A 19,339-nucleotide genomic window follows, 5' to 3' on the forward strand; every position below is an offset into this window, starting at 1 on the left:
ATAATGTGCTTGAATGAGGGAATGAATTGTAGCACCTGCTGCTGATATTTCCCTCGTTCGAAAGAGAGTCAACTCAGTAGGTGTTTCCCCTCTTTCTACTGCATTTTGCAGCCCATTCAGCGACGGAGGCGATTTTGCCGTTGAGGAGATAAAACAGTACAAAACGCGTCTGGAAGATTTGGCTGTGGAGTTGCAGGCAATGGAAGATTCTGTCGCCGGAGGGATGGAACACTTTGAGAACGATAGACAAAGCTTCATCGACAGATGGCTGAAGACATTCCGAACTGATATGAAGCACCGCATGATGGATGTGAACCACACAGAGACTGTTCGGCGAACCATATCGAGTGCAATGGTAGGACGGGTTCTTTTGTTACACTGTTCTGTAATATCTGCTCCCGCTTCAACTGCGTCCTCATATTTGTGTTGGTTTAGATGGACTACAAAAGTGCATTTTTGAGCTTCGAAGTAAGAGATGAAATGATAAAAGCAGATTTGTTCACTTGAATAAGACTTGCTATTCTTTCCTTCTCCCGTACCATGCCTATCCATGATATTTACTGGTCTTAAGAGTGCACCAATAACCAAACAAGTACAGTTGCTTGGATTAACTCCCCATGTTGATCCATTGTTCCGCTGTAATTGTTTCTGTCCAAAGTCCGCTAATTTGTTTTAGATTATGACGTTTTGTTCAGCACAATGTTGTTATCCGACCTCTGGAAAAACAGCTCTCACTACTTCTATTCGCCTGTGAGATCCCTACAGCAGCTGGGTCAGACATTTCCCGGGGATATCAGTGCACAAACAGAATCCGGTGGAAGATGGTGTTGCCTAGAGGAGCATTACAAGTGTAAATTTCCACCTCTCACACCACTAAAGAAACTCCATCTAATGCCCTTTCACAACAGCTCTTTATTGTTTCGGTATAAGCTACAACTATACGAAAAATCCAAGTCAGTTTGTCCTTCGTTTAAAATGATACCGCTGCACAAAAAATATCCCAAAATCGGTAGAGCCCTCCTCACCTCATTCTAACTGACACATTTCATCGTCGCAACATGAGGTTGGCGGAACCCCGGAGAGTGCGCCCACCTGATGAGCCCTAAGATGGGCCAAACCGGTCGTGGTCTGTCAGAGTTTCCAAAATTTCCAAAGGATTGTGGCACATCTTTGCGGAGGAATACTCCACTTTGTAACACCGAGAATCAAACCTTACTGGATCACCGTATGTTGGGTCTCATGACGGCGATTGATGTGGAGTTGTTCTACCTCTGTGGTTTGCCAAAATGCTCAGCAAGAGACTTCCTATTTAAGGACCTTTGTAGTCATCACGGGATGGTCGCCAGTATTCACACACCACTGAATGAGAAAGAGAAATATGGAACTCTCCATTGTATTTTCAGGGGGCGAGATTTGTTACTAATACCTCCTGTGATTTATCCAGATACAGAGATCTGTTGGTTAGTATTTTCAGTCTACTAGCAAACTGTAGAGGGACCCTAGAATTAGGATTAACCATTCTACGGAACAATTCTTTGTCCAGCGTGCTAGTGTAGTCAGGTAGGCACATCACAGTGTGTTTAAATCATCATCATCGTCATCATCATCATCATCATCATCATCATCATCATCATCATCGACAGCATGCTCAACACCGATGCCTCACTGTCGTACAACCATGATTTATTTGAAAGCCTTATTGTAAAGAAAAGAGTAAAGGTGGATGGGGAGAGGACTTAGTGCTAGCTCACCACAATCATTCCGAGGTGACTACACCTCCAGACATTCACTTAGGCAAGCTGGATAGAAACTGACAACAAGAACGCCACTGACATCGGTTGGCAGCCATATCTTGTAGTGTCTCCAACCAGGCACAGTGAGGATCACGCTGACCCCATCCTGGAAGGCGAGTAGCACCGACAGCACCCAAGCGTTTCGTGATCTCCTTCATACTCCACTGCCAGGTCAAGGGTTGGCCACCTCTCTGTTTACGCCCTTCTGAATTGGGCATGGAAAACAGCACTCTCTTCGGCAAACGATGGTTCGGCATACGCAATACATGTCCCAACCAACGCAGCCTCTGGTGCTGGACACATTCTTCAATGGAAGTACCCGTTACACAACCGGAAACGAGCTTTCTAACTGTCTCATTATGGATTCTCCGACACTACACTAGGTATGGTTGTTTGACAAAGATTGTCGAATTGATACACACGTCCCTTCAGATTCAGGGATAAACCATTCTCAACTTAGCAAACGCGGCACGAGCATTGCAGCTTCGTGCATCCAACTCATCTGACGCAAAACAATCAGAACTAATACAACTTCCAAGATACGTAAAACGCTCCACAACTTCCAATACCTCTCCCTGGGTTGTCAGCGGCGTGTTCAGTGAGTGTGTGCGTTTACGTGCCAAAACTACCTGGCAAAATTTTGCCTCCAAGGTTTTCCCTTGACACTGGCCTATCCGGGCGACGAAAAATTTCCTGTTTCTCAAAGACTCCGCCAAAACAGACTAGGTTGAATAGAATGCGAACCTTCTTTGAAACGTCGGACAAGAAACACCTTGATATGAGCAATCAGTGACACTTACTGTTCAGCCAGTGAGGAATTGAAAGAAATGGAACTTGGAAAATGATCCGTCCACAGTTTGGCTTCATGGTTAAAACTTCCAGAAAATCCAGACGATTCCTCCTGATACTAGAGGTTGTCCTTTATTTTGTCTTTTTCTTTCATGGTCAGTCTATTGGCTGAATGATTTTCAAGAGAAATACGATATTGGGCTCTGTACGCAAACTCTCGCGGACGTGTAAAGTCTACGGAAACCGCTCGCATGAGTTCATCACATCAAGTGGTACTAGACAAGACTGTCCTTTTTCACCCTTCCTCTTCAACTTCGTGATTCATCCGATTATGAAAGACTCACTATCAGTGTCTAATGCCGGCAGGGTCAAAGTGTCCCGAGGAATTCGCTCACAGATAGTGAATACGCATATGACAGCTCATCTTGGATCGGACCCCTTGGTAATGCAAGCAGTATCACTTATTCTAAACACTTCTGCTGCAAGTGTAAAGGTGAGCTCGAACGCGATTGAAGTAACACGCTGTATCAGTCTGAGTATTCTCACGAAAGAAGATCGTGACATCCAGAAAGGGAGAGCCAGAGTAGTTTTCGTGAACCTGCATCACCTGCGGTGTAGGCCTGACATCAGCTTATTCTTCAAGGGTCGAGTTGACAATGCTGCGGCGCGCTCCATATTACTGTATGGATCAGAAACCTGGCCGCCGCGCGCCGAGGACGTCAAAAGACTTTCAGTGTTTGACCATCGATGTCTTCGGAGCATTGCCCTTAATCTGGTGGGAACACCGGATAGGCAATTCGGAAGTACGTCGAATGGTTTTCGAAAGGAATAACACGTCCATGATGGATGAACTGATCATACTGCACAGGTTGCGCTGGTTTGGTCACGTGCTCCATATGCCAGTTGTCCGACTTCCTTGAAGGGCTCTTTTCGCAAAACCACATGAAGCGAATCTGGAGTGAACTATTGAAGCCCTTACCAGCAAGCTCAGCTGGGCTGGTCAGTGCTGTCTTCCTGGGTTGGGGCCCCGAGACGGATCACATCAACGGTGAGAGACATTGTCAGACATGTCCCAATCGCGCCCTGAGTGGCGTTCGTGCATTCAAGTTATTGTCTTCAATGCACAGGTCCCTTTCCAATATCCAGTATTTACGCCTCAATAATAACAGCTATTGCCTGTAATGCGCAGCCACCTAACGCACCTCCACAAACCCTCGGTGAACGAAAATGTGGTAGGTGTAACCTTGTATAAGGCAGGTACACTGGTCCTAGGCCTGGTAATGACGGTCACCGTACGCCAAAACACTGCGTTTCTAACACTTCCATTAACCTTTGTGTTATATCTGCTGATTCGCCAGTCTGTTGTATCTGCTGCTGACCGCGCTCCAGTGCCTAATGCCATAAAAAAGACTCACAGAACGGCAGTGCCGTAAAAAAGGCTCACAGAACGGAACACAACAGCTATATTCTGAACAAGCGAGTGAGTGCGTGTGAGTGCAAAAATTACAACGGCCCCGCGTAGTTAAAGTGGACTTTCTGACTTTGATGCAGGCTGTCTGATGGGCGTTACTGAACACCCATCAACATCGATCGTGCCTCTATGAAATGCCTGAACGCTGATCACATTCCGTCGTGCTTCTGTGGCGTGCAAGAACACTCATCAGCTTTTGCTGAATTGATTGAATGATTGATTTGCCGGCTTTCCTACTGAGTTTTTGGTGGAGCAGTAAGTTCCGGGTGTTCTGAGGTTACTTTCAGGAATCCAACCTTCCTGATACATTGCTACCAAATATAGTAAACCAAATATAGTAAATATAGTAAACCATATAGTAAACGAATAGTTTTTGCCTTCAACAACAGAATTCAAATCATTTCCCGGCACGCACCTTCCGAAGACAATTTTTTTCTTTCTATATAAAACAAGCCCTTTGGAAAGGCTGCAAGAGCGCTGCCAATGAGCTAAGAGTTGGTTTGAGGTCATACCTATGGAACAAGAGGAAGAGCTAGTTCCTGTGTGAAGTATTTTTCTGGGGATTTACTGTATTTCGGAACCCTGTGTAGTAAGCATGCTATTTTCATAACCAAATTAGACACGTAATTGTCTTTGTTACGCAACAGGTTCGACTGAAATCAATTGGCATCCAGAATCAAAGTGAAGCGAACAAAATCCGAAACAGTCTGCTTCAGCTGGAGTCCCTTGTACTCCAGTTAAGCACATTGTCAGAACTTCGATCGTCTCATGTCTGTATGCTCGAAACTTCTTGGAAAGAAACCAACCAAGGTTACTCAAAGCAAACGCCAAATGCGGAGGTTCAGCAGTCTGCAATCCAATTACTTTGGACATCAAAGGAAGAAGAAATGTTACGTGAAACCAGGAGGGCGGTGTTAAATGTGCTCGGGGAGCTGTACATCGATGTGAATAGTTGGCGAATGTTCCTACGGTTTCAAACGGCGGCAAACACGCAAACCGGACATCTGTCACGAGAAAGTACAATGAATCATCCGGAAAGTCAGGTTGTCTTTTCAAATTTGATTCCGCATGTTTAGGAGGAATAGCTGTGGATGATGATGAATTTGTACCCATAAGGCACCACAGTACCGCTCCTAAGAAACGTACATGTCACTTCCTTTGTAGATTACATCAATTGATCAACCGACAAGTGGAACTGCAGTACAATCACTCAAAGGGATACGGAAGTCGAAGTGGCCCTCGAATAAAGTCAAGTTAGAAGGGGGCGATCGAAAATATCACCAACATAAACCGTTAAATAACAGGGAAGAAGGTCAGGCTGTACCCAGTCAACAAGGTAACTCACGGAACTTTCGTTCGGCCTTCATTTATCGAACATGTTAAAAGTGTACAAATTGGGGCAGTGGACCACTTGTGTGACCTTCTGGGTCGGTTAGTTCATCCATATAACAAGGATAGTCAAACATGAAGCGCTAGGTGTTATGCATGNTCGAATAGTATACTAACCGAAACATCAGACGATCTTTGTGTAGCACATTCAGTTGAAGAACATCATAAGCGAGGGATTCAGTTGAGTCTCCTGTTTTAACTAGATAGATTTGCAAATGAGTATATCTGTCAGAATCAATCGAATTTGGGTTCAAATAGAACACAAAGTTGACGAAAACTTGGAGACTTTGCCTATCTGATGAGCTTTAAGAAGGAAAAAAATCGTTTGTGGAATGTCGAAGAGTTTTCGGCGACCTTGGGGCAACGTTATATTGTCATTGGATTCCTTGGGTATGAGAAGCTTCACACAGTTTGTCGCAAAATGGATCCGAACTCCGTAGACCATTGTATTGCTCGGTTTGAGCAGACAAATGTATTTGGCACGATTCTTGGACGACTTTGGAAACTCAGTAGAGTGACGACTCTCAGATGCTGTGAGCTTCAAAATTCATTTCCACCACAGTCGCCATGGCATTCAAAGCTCGTTTTGGCACTCAGGTGTCGGTAAATTTAGCAAAAAGCTTGGGTTAATCAACTCCACGTTTCAACATGAGAATGGCATGCGAGTTTAAAATAGACCTTCACTGGTACCAGAGCTCTGATACGACTGGGATAAAGTAGTATTTGGTAAAAACAACGCCTAAACTAGACTGGAAGCTGGGTTCTTCATTGAAATGTTTCAATCCTCTCACAGGGCTTTACCCAATCAAACAGAATCAAAGAGCATTTACACACATACGGCTAACATGCATAAACACGCTGATCGCATCTGACTGCCAACATATCACATGAACACACCACTTTGAGGACATAATAGTGTACCCAAATTCAGACTGTAGAAGTGCTTACAGAAGCTTGCCAGCGACAACCAGAACGTTCGATTATAACCTCTTATTTGACTTTAAAAATTCTATATAAATAGCATCATCTTTGCTGTAAACCAGAACGTGAGTAATGTTGGGAGAAGGAATTAAATCAGAGAGAGAGAGGGAGCTAAGTGTATTCCTAGGGACAGACTAGTCTGACGTTTCTATGTAGGTTGGTTGATCAAGACAAACGTCAACGAAAGCTCACAGCAACACCGCCCCTGTAATATCATTTTCGAGGTCTCGAGACACGGATAAACGCAGGTCACTTGTCATACATCTATTCCACAAGACGATGGAACATTTATTGCACCTGTCCGTTCTGTGATGTCTGTCTGACTGCCGTAATGTTAGCACCAAAGTCGCACGCAGGCGGCTGACAGCCAATCATTGCACGCTTAGTGGGACCGCTTAGCTCAGCATCCGTATGCGAGCTGTAAACTCAGTGTGCGAATAAACGTAAACTCAAGTGAGAGTTTATAGGTGGATTAAGTGAGAACGGAGGGTGGATGGGTAGTGAGCTCTTTCCATCCTCTGCAATGGTAAGTTAGGCCACCTTAAAGTCGGTGGAAAACGCTTGAAATTGTGGTGATGGCTATCGTCCAGTTGCAGTTGGATTTCACTTCAAAGCATCTACTTCACATCCAATAGGATTTCCTGTTTACCGTGAGTGCGATTGTAGCAGAGTATCCAGCAGCCCATTCCACGAGCTCGTGTAAACATTTTAGGTGGTGAAAAGCTCGGTTCCAAAGTACAACGAAAGAATACGGTACCCCATGCAGCCAATGTTGGGGAGGCAGTCTTTACGCAGTTCAAGACGTCCGCATCAGGAAAGGACGCGTGAGTTCATCCATTTTGTTCAGTTAGGCTTCTAAGTTGTTTTACCCATGCCTGTCATCTTATTATCTTATGATTTATTTGCAAAATTTAATACACTAAAAATAGGCTATTTTTCTGCCATTGATTTGGTTTCAAGTTTTAATGACCAGCAACAGCTAGCTTTCCACGGCAGCTAGCTTTCCTAAGCGAGATGACCTTGGCTTACGATTGGCGCCTTAAGTGTACGTTCCTATTGGACGTTTGGCAGGTCTGCCTTCTGATTAGTTGAGAGCCATTGAAGTAGATCATAAGGATGACGGAAACTCGGGGACTGCGCCTACCTGATGAGCCCCAAGAAGGGTGAAACCGGTCGTGGACTGTCGAAGAGTTTCCAGCAACCTTGTGAGTAGTTTCCTTTATGAGAGCCATTTAACTTTTGGCCCTGATCTATGTTTCCCTCACCGATTGAACTCCGTTTGTCGATCAGGCAGCAGCTGATCCGTGTGGTTCACAAACCAGCCCACATTTATCCACTATCTACAACTTAGTTCAAGGTCGAAAATATCGCATGGATGCCCGGATATCCTGTACATTAAACAGTGGGACTTCTTTCCTTCAACAGTATATAAGTTTGCTGGAGAAGCTCCACGCTAAAAATGGAGACCGCTATATCGTTGCAATCCCCATTCCTTGTTAATGTACTCCATATTTTTCAGTGTCGCCACGCTCGATACTCAGGCGAAACCGTCAAAGCGAAAAGAAAAGTTGGACGAATACATCAAGAATGCTTTTGGTGGGGACGTGTCAGACGACCTTGAGGAGAATGACCCAACTTCAGGACCTACAATGATGGAATCTGTCAGACGGATATGCCGGCAGGCTCTCCAAGAGACTATGCGCCTATCAGACGTAGGTTGGACGAAACAGGTCAATGGTTTTTGTAATGTACTACTCATAAGGTTGCTGAAAATCCATCGACAGCCCACGACCGATTTCGCCCTTCTTGAGGCTCATGAATATCATGATCCTAATGTGTTCGTCCTACAAAACAAATATACTGCATGGGCCGTGCTCATGAATCCAGTAATTATACTGACACCGTAAGAAGCGTTTAAGAGTTTTGTATGAAGATGGCAAGTTCACAGTTTTCGGAGGGATGTCGAATTGACTATTCAATAGGATAAAGTCGTTATTTACTTATTTAGTACGGCCACCATAAACACTTCAGTGTTTCTATTCGTTGGGGGGGGGGGAGCAACGGAATCGTTGAACTCGATTCTCTGCCAGTTGTATAGTGACAGTTCCATTTTGTGGGGCTAACGACGAGTAAAATAGCCTTAGGCCTGCTATGCTGGTCTTGTAGGCAATGACTTTTTTCAGCCGTCTAAAACTTCATTGAAATTCAGACTGTGGATAAGTGTCCTAGGGAAGCGATGTACTCGATAGAGTGAGACCTCATTCTGGTATCATGCACACGAGTAATCCCAACTACTGATGTGTTCAGTCTTTAACCACTTCAGTCCGCAAAGTGCAAGATGTGCGGGTCTACATAAAATGGTCGTTCGTTTGTCTGATTTTTCGAGGATTGAGACAGATTTGCCGCCGAGCACCTTACAAGCAGTCTGATCGATTTGACCCTAAACTGCAAAAGCATCGATCTCATTCCATCGTGCAAATCCTCTGAACAGTTTCAGTGAGTGGTCTATGTATTATAGGTAATCAAGTCAATTGTTCGACAAGTCTAAAACCAAGAACTTGTCAAGCGAAAGCGCACAAGGTGCGCAAGAACATAACCGCATCTTTTCCACACCGTACATCTTCAAGTTGGAAGCCAAGGATAAAAAGTAAATTGGATGTATTTCAAGAATGTCTGAATGCTAAAAGCCAACGAAGGGGTCGGTTTCGAACAGAATGTCAATTCTTGTGCTTTGGCTTCGTGTTCTTACAGAATGTACTACTTAATGACGCGAGTACAGGAAACTTTGCTTCCAATATTTAGGTTGTGTGAATCACAAAAGACGAAGGTGTATGCGAACAAAGCACGGTGTGAACTTCCATCTGATCACTTCCTTGACGGTTAAGTGACCCATGTGTAGCCCGACCAAAACAGACCCCAGAAAGCAAATGGATGAGTTTGACCTCATTCTTCTACTCATATCATAAAGTGCACCTTCAGGTTCACCATCGTTATCATCAGTGACGTCACCGCGGAACAGCTGTGATATTGTGACTTAAGAGAACCATCCAATACTTTCCACTTGGTTTGTTTTGGAGATTCCTTCCCTAAAACCCACCATCAGCAAATAACTGTGTCCACTTTTGTTGTTTCCAGAGCTACTACAGAGAAAAAGGGGTGCGTAAACCCGTGACGCCCTACCCAATACCGGCCAACTATCGACAGGCGGCCAGAGCATTGGTTTCTACGTTGACCAACTATTACAACGAAATGGAAGCTGCTCACAGGAAAGCTGTTGAAGGTAAGGTCTTACCAACAAACACCATGTGTATGTTCACTACTCACATAACCAAGTCATCTCACAAGGACCATCACCTGTTGCCTTATTACTCTCGTGCAAATTCACTCATATCATGTTCCCCTGTCTACTTTGATTCTAACATTGGTCCATCGTGCCGCTCCGGCTTCTGCGTGAATTCTCTAACACTGATGCGTTTACAAACAAACTAGGTGGGCAATGGGTATCTCGTCAATCAATCTTATTCGTCCAAAATGTGCTGGATGACGTCATTCTTTTTTCATAAAGTGCCTTCAAAAGTGGTTTAAAAGTGAACATGAAATAACTAGTCTTCAAAATAATGTGTGCAAGTAAAGGAATAGGTTCGCTTGTTGGTAGTGCGAGGAGATTTTGGTTTTCATGAAGCTTTTGTCATGTAAGTGAAGCCGATTCATGCTGAAGAGCCGAGAAGCACTGTACAGTTGTTTCATCCTTACTGGGAGTCACCAGCAGCACGCATCTCACGGAACTCCGAGGAGTCTCGAACCCGCGACCTCCTGGCCTGTGGTTTAAACAGTTAACCGTTCGGCCACGGGCGGCTGATCAGCGGTGTGACTAACTCGCAGTTTGACGGAAATCCAAGGCCGTTGCATTGTGGTCACTTGCGGTTTTTCATAACGTTCGCTGGTATAAGACGAGATTCCAGATAGAGAGAAAAAGAGCGGGCAGTGTGCGTTTAGCATAAGAAATTCAATACCAAAACACCGCCTAATCGTATAAATATCCATTTTCACGGATCCGTTACTGTCGAACACAGATGTCAGATACATAGGTACACATCTTGTCACTGAGCACACTTGGGCAGTACTCTTAATATCAAGGTGACTTTATCTTGTCAAATCTAGATTGGGTGAATAACTAGTGTGATGGATACGGTGTCAACCATTCACTTGTTAAGGACCACGAAAATTATTCGAATATTCATATGAGTGTTGAGAGTAGGGATCAACTTGCGCTTCCTTACGCAGCAGAAATAGGTACACCCGGTAGTCTTAGGTACATAGTGTTTGACACGTTTAACTATTGGCATTCGTCTTGTTGGAGCCTGCTACTCGTTTTCATCTCTGTTTTTCTTAACACAACTTTTCACTAAAGAACTCCATTCTGGGCTTCGTCAACTACTGGAACTATCCATGAAGTTGCCCGGTGTTTTGTTTGTTCTCTTGGTGGATGATTTCAAGACGAACACATTTAATGATCTGAGAGCTTCTGATGAGGCGATCATACAACAACTGCGAGTACAGAAACAACAACGGGTAAGTATGCCGGAGAAAGAGCGTTTCAATACCCTCGAGTTTTCTTCTTTTTGAGATGCAAACGAATCAACCCTCTGGAAAAATAGGATTCAACCTTCTCTGATGCGTCACAACCAGACTAGTCTTCTTCGATTAGTGGTCTGTTCTGAAGAGGGGGAGGGGCGATGAAAAACAAGGTATTTCTGCACATTTTTACGCGTCACTAAACTTAAACAAGCTGAGTTCAGAATATACTGCTCAACGCCAAGACTTGTCGACAATTCTCTGCTACTTGTCTCCAGATACCACAGGGTGCGTCCACTGTGCTTTTAATTACAGCGAAAAGCACAACCATCAGTGTTANTTTTTACGCGTCACTAAACTTAAACACGCTGGGTTCAGAATATACTGCTCAACGCCGAGACTGGTCGATAATTCCCTGCTACTTGTCTCCAGATACCACAGGATGCGTCCTTTGTGCTTTTAATTACAGTGAAGAGCACAACCATCAGTGTTAGTTTCCCAGAGGTTAGGTCGGCAGGCATTTCCCCAAATGAGTGAACATATAGAGGTTGGAGTTGACGGCGGTGCGGGATTGAGTTCCGCTGACTACAAAATAGTGACGACAGCTATTGTCCGCTAAAATATGCGGTCGGCTTGTCACCTTTGTGGTTGGCGACAATAAAACCAAGTCAGCTGACGTGTATTGAATCAGTGGTATTCTGCCTGCTCAAACTAGGTGGAATCATTGCTTTTGGGCCTACGGTTTCTTCCATCTTCAGTCAAGTTAACATCAAAAGTGAAATTGCGACCGAGCATTACTGTAAGGCCTACTTACCTAGGTCGACCTTCATTGATCATTAAATTTCTGGCCAACATCACCTCCCCCCCGGCCACCCACGCGACCCGCCTTCATGGAAGAATCTATTAGTAGTAGAAGTACACGTGGTGAAGTGCCAACTCCTCCACCAACAAGTATGACTGGGTGACCTTCTAAAAGTTCGAAGCGTCAGGGTGAAGTTAGCCCTGCACACTTACACGCTGCACTGCTATAGTGCGACAAAGAGCTGGTGTGTGCGAACACCGATTCATAACGATCGGTGGATGTCGAGTGCGACCCAAGGTCCGTATTGTTTATGACTGTGGCCACACCCCGTTCGTGGATTGTGACTACACCGCACCCCGTATGTGTCGAGAAGAGATCCAACAGTATGTACTCCAATCGGTTTTATCTTACCCAGTGACATGTGGTTTTCGTGACATCAACTATGATTTACTTCACCAGGCGTATGCCTAGTTAGTCAAAGGTGAAATTGTCAATCGGTTTCAGCTTTCACATCCACTGAAATTTTAGGCACCACACTGACCGTAGCCATCCGCACTGTCCTCTTGGATGATATGCAGACAGTTGGTGAGTACCTACTAAAGGGAAGCGATTGTTCGGGGAAAAAGGTTGTCTTACAAAAATTCACTTCAACACTATTGGTTTACGAGGTCTTCCAGAAAGACCGGACTGGTCAAGTCATATAGAAGATTTTGACAAATACACCCACTTGCAAATGGACTTGGTGTTGACAGAAAACTCAGCTGAATCTAGCTGAATTCCTCGTTTGCATTGGTCCATTGACGATGTTCGAGAGATTTTGGCAACCCTATAAGTAGTGTGTTACGTTCAAAGAAGGATTTCCCATCAGACACGGTATCACCTAATTCAGCCAAGCCTTGGCCTTGTCAGAACACAAGCCTTAGGTTAAACTCACTAGTTATCAAAGTGCAGTCGGCAGTTCCTAAGAGTACAAGGTTCTGACTATGTGGTGCATGACAGTGCTTCATTTGATGTGTCAAAATAAAATAAAACTAATGCGTTTGAATTACGACCACATCCACGAATATTCCGTAACGTTTGCATGCTCTCACTCACCAGGTGAGATGTTTTTCAGTGAAAAGTGTAAATTATAGGTCATCATTATTTTATTATCAATATGCTCAGCCTTGAGTTCTGCCTGAAACATTTTTCACAGAATACACACATTCGGAAGCTCAGAGCCGTTTTGGGTTTACCCTCAATGGACGAGCAGCTGGAAGAGATCGATTCGGAGGAGATCAAGCGTCAAACAAGGCTTACACAACTGGTTGCCAATTTAAAGCACGAGCGCCTCAATGTACTACGAACCGTCAGAACTCAATTTCCGAAGGTTCTTTGTCAACTAACCGATGACTTGTTGCAGCGGTGTAGCACAGGGCCAGGTGAGTTTTGGTAGTGATCACCCCAGAACGATGGCATTTGTCTTACTGCACACCAAACCTAATCGGACTGATGAACAACAATCACCGCTCAGCTAAAATGCGGATAATCGATAACTCGGCAGATATGCAAGAGAATCGATACATATGCGCAACATTTTGAGTTGAAAAGGGAATGAAAGTTCCGATAGCCATCACAGCCCAATAGATTTTAGTTCATGGTCAGGAACTGGTTGAATTTGCTCAGTATGACCTCCGGGTCAAACGATTACTCACGTAATTGATTTTTTTCCGGATGTGCTCGACTGTGAACACGAATTGTGCAAATAGTGAGTTTCTTTTTGAAAACGACACCTAAGTAGGTGAACTTCTGAGAAATATTCGCTCGGGAACGTACTTCCAGTGACGAACCGACAGTGATTGGTTGGAAAGATGAACCCGCTGGAGTATGGTCTTCTCAAGGGGAAACGAGTAGAGTGTAGTATTAGTGTAGTGTAGTGTAGTCGTAGGCAAGTTTTGGATTCTATTTCTTTGAAAACTGGAATCCTCACTTCCACTTGTTTTAGGTGTAATTGCTGTAAGTGATATCACTTGGAAAACCGAAGACTGTTTAGCATCCCAGTGTTTTCACAAGAGTAGTTTAGCATGCATGTCTCACCGTCTGCGAGGTGCTCAGATGATTGCGTTTCGTAGCACATGACGGATTACACTTTACCCACAGTTACTGCACACCCGTTTTCTCTATTGCTGGCCGTTTTCTTATTCAATAAATCTTTTATGGTTCCTGCAAAACCCGAGATTCTTGCATCCAGAAACGTGTATATTTAGTGTGGATTCATCGCCAGTCGTTATGTGATGCCGCTTTTTCACTGGTCAGATTTCGCACAAATTCACTACTTGATGTACCTATATTAAAATAGATATGGCGGTGAATAACATTGTCGGATGCGAACCTCAAAAGCGCTTGAACTACCCATGTTAACACTAATCATTCAGTAAGAGGCGTGTCGACGAACAGCTATTGTCCCTTTGGTTAGTGCGCGTGTAAAGTGATATTGCACAACAATACAACATAATAATTAGTCTAAAAGTGTGCGAAAATCACCGATCACTTGTTGTGTCATCATAAGCTTGTTTCGAATTTTAACCATTACCATCTTGTATTTATACTGCCGGACAAAGAATTACTTGGAATTTTCCCTTGCCAACGCGCCTTCAGTGGTTTGGTGGAAATCTCATATATGAGACACTCACATAAGATTTGAAAATGGTGAAAAATTGGAGCAGAACACTGTTTACTCGGTTAAGCTCTGGCAGAAAACGCTTCTTGTCAAGTTGTCGTGTCTGTCCCCAGGATGGTGCTTGTAGGGGTTTTCACAGTGATTAGTCATGAGCTGCCTCGTACGTTTTCACATGATAGATGACTAAAAAAGCTGCATCTGGGCGCGTACCTCAATTTACAAGTCTCTTAACTTTGGAGTGAAAACAAAGCTTTCCACTATTGGCGAGATTCTCTGGACCAAAAAATGTCCTTCTGGAACGGAGGTAACTTATGAGGGATGCCGCAAACTGTGTACTAAAAATGACGGGAAAGCACTCTCAGGATAGAAAGTTCCCCTGTCAACTTTAACGAACCTCTAGGTAAGTGCTTCACACTTGATGGGTATTAAGTTGAGATATGATAATCACTCATGTGTTACCCTGTGTTCGTTCTCGTCCACATAATCTCTACTTCCCGTTTTTTCCGCTGAGGACCCGCTACTTGCCTTGGTGTGATTTACACCAAAAGCCTGTGATATGTGCGCAACCCAGCGGTACATCACCAGGTTCAGTTTAGTACAATACAGAAAGCAAGGTGGACAGAGGTTTTGTTCAAATTGGCTGCAAGGTTCAGGTCCATAATATCACCGCCGCCATCGGTATTAGCACACTAAAAATACTAATAATGGCGGTACAAATCATCACCATTCAGAGCGCTTGTAGCTGTAAACCGTGTAGGGCAAGTAGAGTGGTTCTGGAAGAATTGTGAGTCGGAATGAAAGGACTGCGTACTGGAGGCAACAGCCCAAAACAGTGAAGTATAGGCCCAGTTTTTCATGAGTAGCTTTGAGGTGTCCGTTGAAGGCTGCAGCAAAGAAGCGTAGATGCCCTTGAGGCTCTGTGGCTCACCCTGATGTCCAAAACCATACGGATGGCGGTTGGCAGCTCAACTGCGTTCAGTGATAGCGGCTTATATGATTTGCTGTCAGATAATGGCACAGCTTCCTTTGGGATACTTCCATCCAGTAAAAGTTCATCCAAGTTTAGGTTAATGAGACTGATGATGTTATTGAATCGCGAACATACAGTTGAATCGGCGGTTAAGTGTTGCAGCTCGAATGAAAAATCGATAGTTCTGAAACTGTGTGGAGCGTCATATCAGCTAGAATTTCCCCCGTTAATTCCAAGTGAAAGTATTCAAATCTACTAATGCAGCTCCCGTAACCAGAATGCCGAAAATCCTTAATCAAAGGACTCCATTTGACCGGTATTGCACGGTTGTGGCATACATCATCATCATCACCATCACCATCATCATCATCATCATCATCATCATCATCGTCTCATTTCATCATCATCATTGTCAGCTGTAATAACCGCGTAATCGTCGTACAGTGGTTGTAGCTGCCGCTGTTTCGTTCACCGATGATTTGGACGGAGGGGGTTGGTAGCTGCGCATTGTAGGCTGTGGGCTCTCAAGTGAGGGGGGTTGTAAAAAGAGCTATGCATTGAAAGCGGTAGCTTGGATGCACGAGCGCCATTGAGGGCGCGACTGGGGACATTTGTAAAACTGGACTGGAAAACCAGCTTTTTGGGCCTTACCTACTACCACCCTTTTCTTTTATGTACATATTCATTTACAATTGGTGAATCGTGGTTGAATTTCAGAGGTGAAAATCAAAGCTTCAACCTCACAAACGGCAACCGCGGAAGACGGTGCGTCTCAGCTAGAAGATCCTAAATTGCCATCCATATCAAAGGGTCAACCAATGACTGGGCAAGTTTCTGTTGCCAAAATGGATGTCGATGTCGTACACTTGAATATCCGGATTTCGCAGAGGTGGGCGGAAGAAGTACGTTTCAACTATCGGCAAATTTTCTGATGATGTAGGAAACAAACGTGTGTGTAGAACCTCGGGCACAGCTAACTGTTCATCACTAAAGTTCATGACGATACTAGGGGTCACAGATTTTGTGACAGCATAGCTGATTAGACTGCCCTAATCGACTCAACTGTTTGTCCATCTAACATGGTAGAATTTGTTGATTGCGGTTCATTCTCATTGCCTACCAATCCTGTTCATCTGCTTGCCTTCACGACGAAGGTTTCGAGGGTTGATTTAAACTCCGGTGTATAGGTTTCTTCCACGTGTGCCTGTCTGGTTTACAGATGAGGCCTATACAAAAAAGGCAAGAAGTATTTGGCAACTGCTTCATCTCGCATCGGAGCAGCCCACTGATCATCATCATCATTATCATCATCATCATCATCATTATCATCGTCATCATCATCATCAACATGGTTATCAGCCCACTGAAGTTTCCAATTTTTACCGTCCCTGATGGTGTCTTGAAAAACCTGACCCTCAGCCGGTGCTAGACGTTTGACTTATTTGGTGTGAGACAGGGCACATCACCGCTCAATCTTCAAGCGCGGAAGTGAGGAACTCACAGTCAAAATTTTGTGATTGATGTTGTTTCAGAGCAAATCGCCTACAGTTTGTTGATAGCGAGTGATTCTCTTCTGCCAAGGCCTAGGTAATCCGAATGGATTTCTGCTTTAGTATCGCCTTGTGCAGTTTTAGTCCGGATACATTTAGGCTGGTGCAGCAAGGAGACAATAACGAACGTTTCCCCCTCAAAAGGAGTAGAAAACTGGCTGTTTCCTGTAGGCACTTGGTGTCATCCACGTGGGTGTTTGCAACAAACCTTGTCAGTTTATACATGACATAGTGAGTGATTCCGCAGGATACTCAGTAGTTTTTCATTTATGGAACAGTAAAAAATAATAGCGCATTAGCATGAGTCTGTGCGGCGAAAGTTGGTTCTAATCATCCAAGAATGATGAATGGGGAAATCACAAAAACAACCTAGCCAAACTCGAATACAGTGCTTTTCATTCGAGTAGGGAGTACGGTCGTTCACAGCTCTATCACATGTTTTCCTAATTTATAACCTAACAAGAACTGGACGTGAATTGAAAGAGGCTTCATGGAAAAACACAGGTCTGTCAGCCTGTGTTCACTCTGCCCACGGGTTTGCGGTTTAAACATCACCAACCAGCCTTTTGGATAGCTGACTTACTAAGTACTAGGCTAGCCAATTTTTACCTCACATATTCGTTCTTTTTCAACTTTCAGGAGCTTAATCACTTCCTGGACCGACTGACCACAGATGTGGAAAAAGAATACCATGCTTCAATGAAAACGAGTGAAAGTTGGAGGGTCGAATGGATGGAGAGTGTTCAAGCACTAAAAGCCGTTCACAAGTAACTGCCGCCTGTCAGACACGCAGCGCAACCTGGGCATACAAAAGTCGGGATCGATTGTCTCTGGTTACAATTGTTCATTCACTAGGATCCAACTGCATTAATCCTGAACTTGTCACCATGCACAATCATGCATTTTCTCTACGATATCAACACTGCTTTTGTGCAGTATTGGGCAACCAGAATAAAATAGTTCTTTTGTCTGATGCATTTTGTAACTTGTTGCGTGATGGTTGGGCTGTCGTGTATGTACGTTTGAAAGTAGACATCGGTGAACCGCATGAAGGTCTCGAGCTCCAATGAAATACTTAGATTAGGCTGATGGGCAGTGCTGGGGGAATTTTCGTGAACAAAATTTTTCGTTATCGGCTTTATGAATGTTGTTCAAGACAAAGCGAGTCTGCAGTTAACTGTCCAAGCCTAGAAGATAGAACTGGTTGGCCAGTCTCTGTTTCAAGCATGATTAATTCCATGTGCAAAGAAATATGAGACGTACGGGAAAGAATTGAACGAATTTACTAGTGTTTCACGCCATTCAACACTCATGTATTCTCATCTATTAATCATTCCGTCATCATCGACTGAGCAACATGAGATCGTGGTTTCAGTTGAGAAAGAGGTCCTTGCATTCTCCACTCCACCTTGCATCAAACCGTCGACCGAGAAATTTCAATCAGCTCTTCAAAACAGGGGAGATGAAGCAATGACAAAGGGAATCGGAAGAAAACAAGCTATAACAGCAATAGTTTTGCAGTGGTACGATTACATGAACTGAACTATGAAGTAATAAGTTATCCGAAATGAGCAGAAAATTGTGAAGGTAAAAAAGGAATACAATTTAAATATTCCCGTGAAATCCCACTGATGTCAAAAAGTGCAGTTACCAAAACGGTGAGAAAAACCGTTTATTAAGTGCACAGCATAATAATGAAACTAAGGAAAGCAGGTTTGGGACTCGGTCGTAGACTGCTATGAATCTCGATGGAGGAATTTGTAGTTTGGGGGGAGGAGTTATTATGGGAGAATTTGCTCCTCGATTTATTCTCGCTGACAACATGTGGGGTCTTGTGCCATCGTACAAAGTGGTGAAGGAATCGGACGAGAACTGTGAGATCATTCAGGAATGATATTTCCAAATGGAATTTCTGTAGCCTTGTANATTTATTCTCGCTGACAACATGTGGGGTCTTGTGCCATCGTACAAAGTGGTGAAGGAATCGGACGAGAACTGTGAGATCATTCAGGAATGATATTTCCAAATGGAATTTCTGTAGCCTTGTAATGAGCTTGCCAACTTATACAGACAAAAAGCAACATATAATGTGGATCTCCGGTTGTGGGTGAACTCTACCAATGGGCATAGTGTTAAAAAAGAAACAAGAATGAACTTCTCATCTGGTGTAATGTTTGAAAGCAAACTACTTGAGTTGCTAACTTCATTCGTATTCTGTTTGTTTGTCTCCGTCTCATTGATTAAACCATTCCCATCGGGGTAAGGATAATGGTATAATATAAAATCGATATAGACCAGTTAGAAAAATCGTCCGAAAAAAAAACATCCTAAAATGCCCGGCACTCCTAGTCAGATTCCAT

The 19,339-nt window shown here is 43.9% G+C and overlaps 1 protein-coding gene across 1 annotated transcript in view; it reads left to right on the forward strand.

Moving 5' to 3' along the window:
- The window catches only part of T265_05313 (hypothetical protein), a gene marked incomplete at both ends in the record, with an annotated part of 82,770 nt that extends 64,828 nt beyond the window's left edge, over nt 1-17,942 (forward strand). Inside the window, 10 exons of the mRNA XM_009170296.1 lie at nt 112-355; nt 4,701-5,096; nt 5,218-5,389; nt 7,136-7,247; nt 7,943-8,135; nt 9,559-9,703; nt 10,835-10,995; nt 12,996-13,221; nt 16,147-16,331; nt 17,619-17,942. Coding sequence (XP_009168560.1) covers nt 112-355; nt 4,701-5,096; nt 5,218-5,389; nt 7,136-7,247; nt 7,943-8,135; nt 9,559-9,703; nt 10,835-10,995; nt 12,996-13,221; nt 16,147-16,331; nt 17,619-17,750 — 1,966 coding nt within the window. The remainder of the gene's footprint in view (nt 1-111; nt 356-4,700; nt 5,097-5,217; nt 5,390-7,135; nt 7,248-7,942; nt 8,136-9,558; nt 9,704-10,834; nt 10,996-12,995; nt 13,222-16,146; nt 16,332-17,618) is intronic.
- Between the last annotated feature and the right edge of the window lie 1,397 nt (nt 17,943-19,339).

The sequence above is a fragment of the Opisthorchis viverrini genome (assembly GCF_000715545.1).
Source record: "Opisthorchis viverrini unplaced genomic scaffold opera_v5_98, whole genome shotgun sequence".
In the NCBI taxonomy this organism is placed as follows: domain Eukaryota; kingdom Metazoa; phylum Platyhelminthes; class Trematoda; order Opisthorchiida; family Opisthorchiidae; genus Opisthorchis; species Opisthorchis viverrini.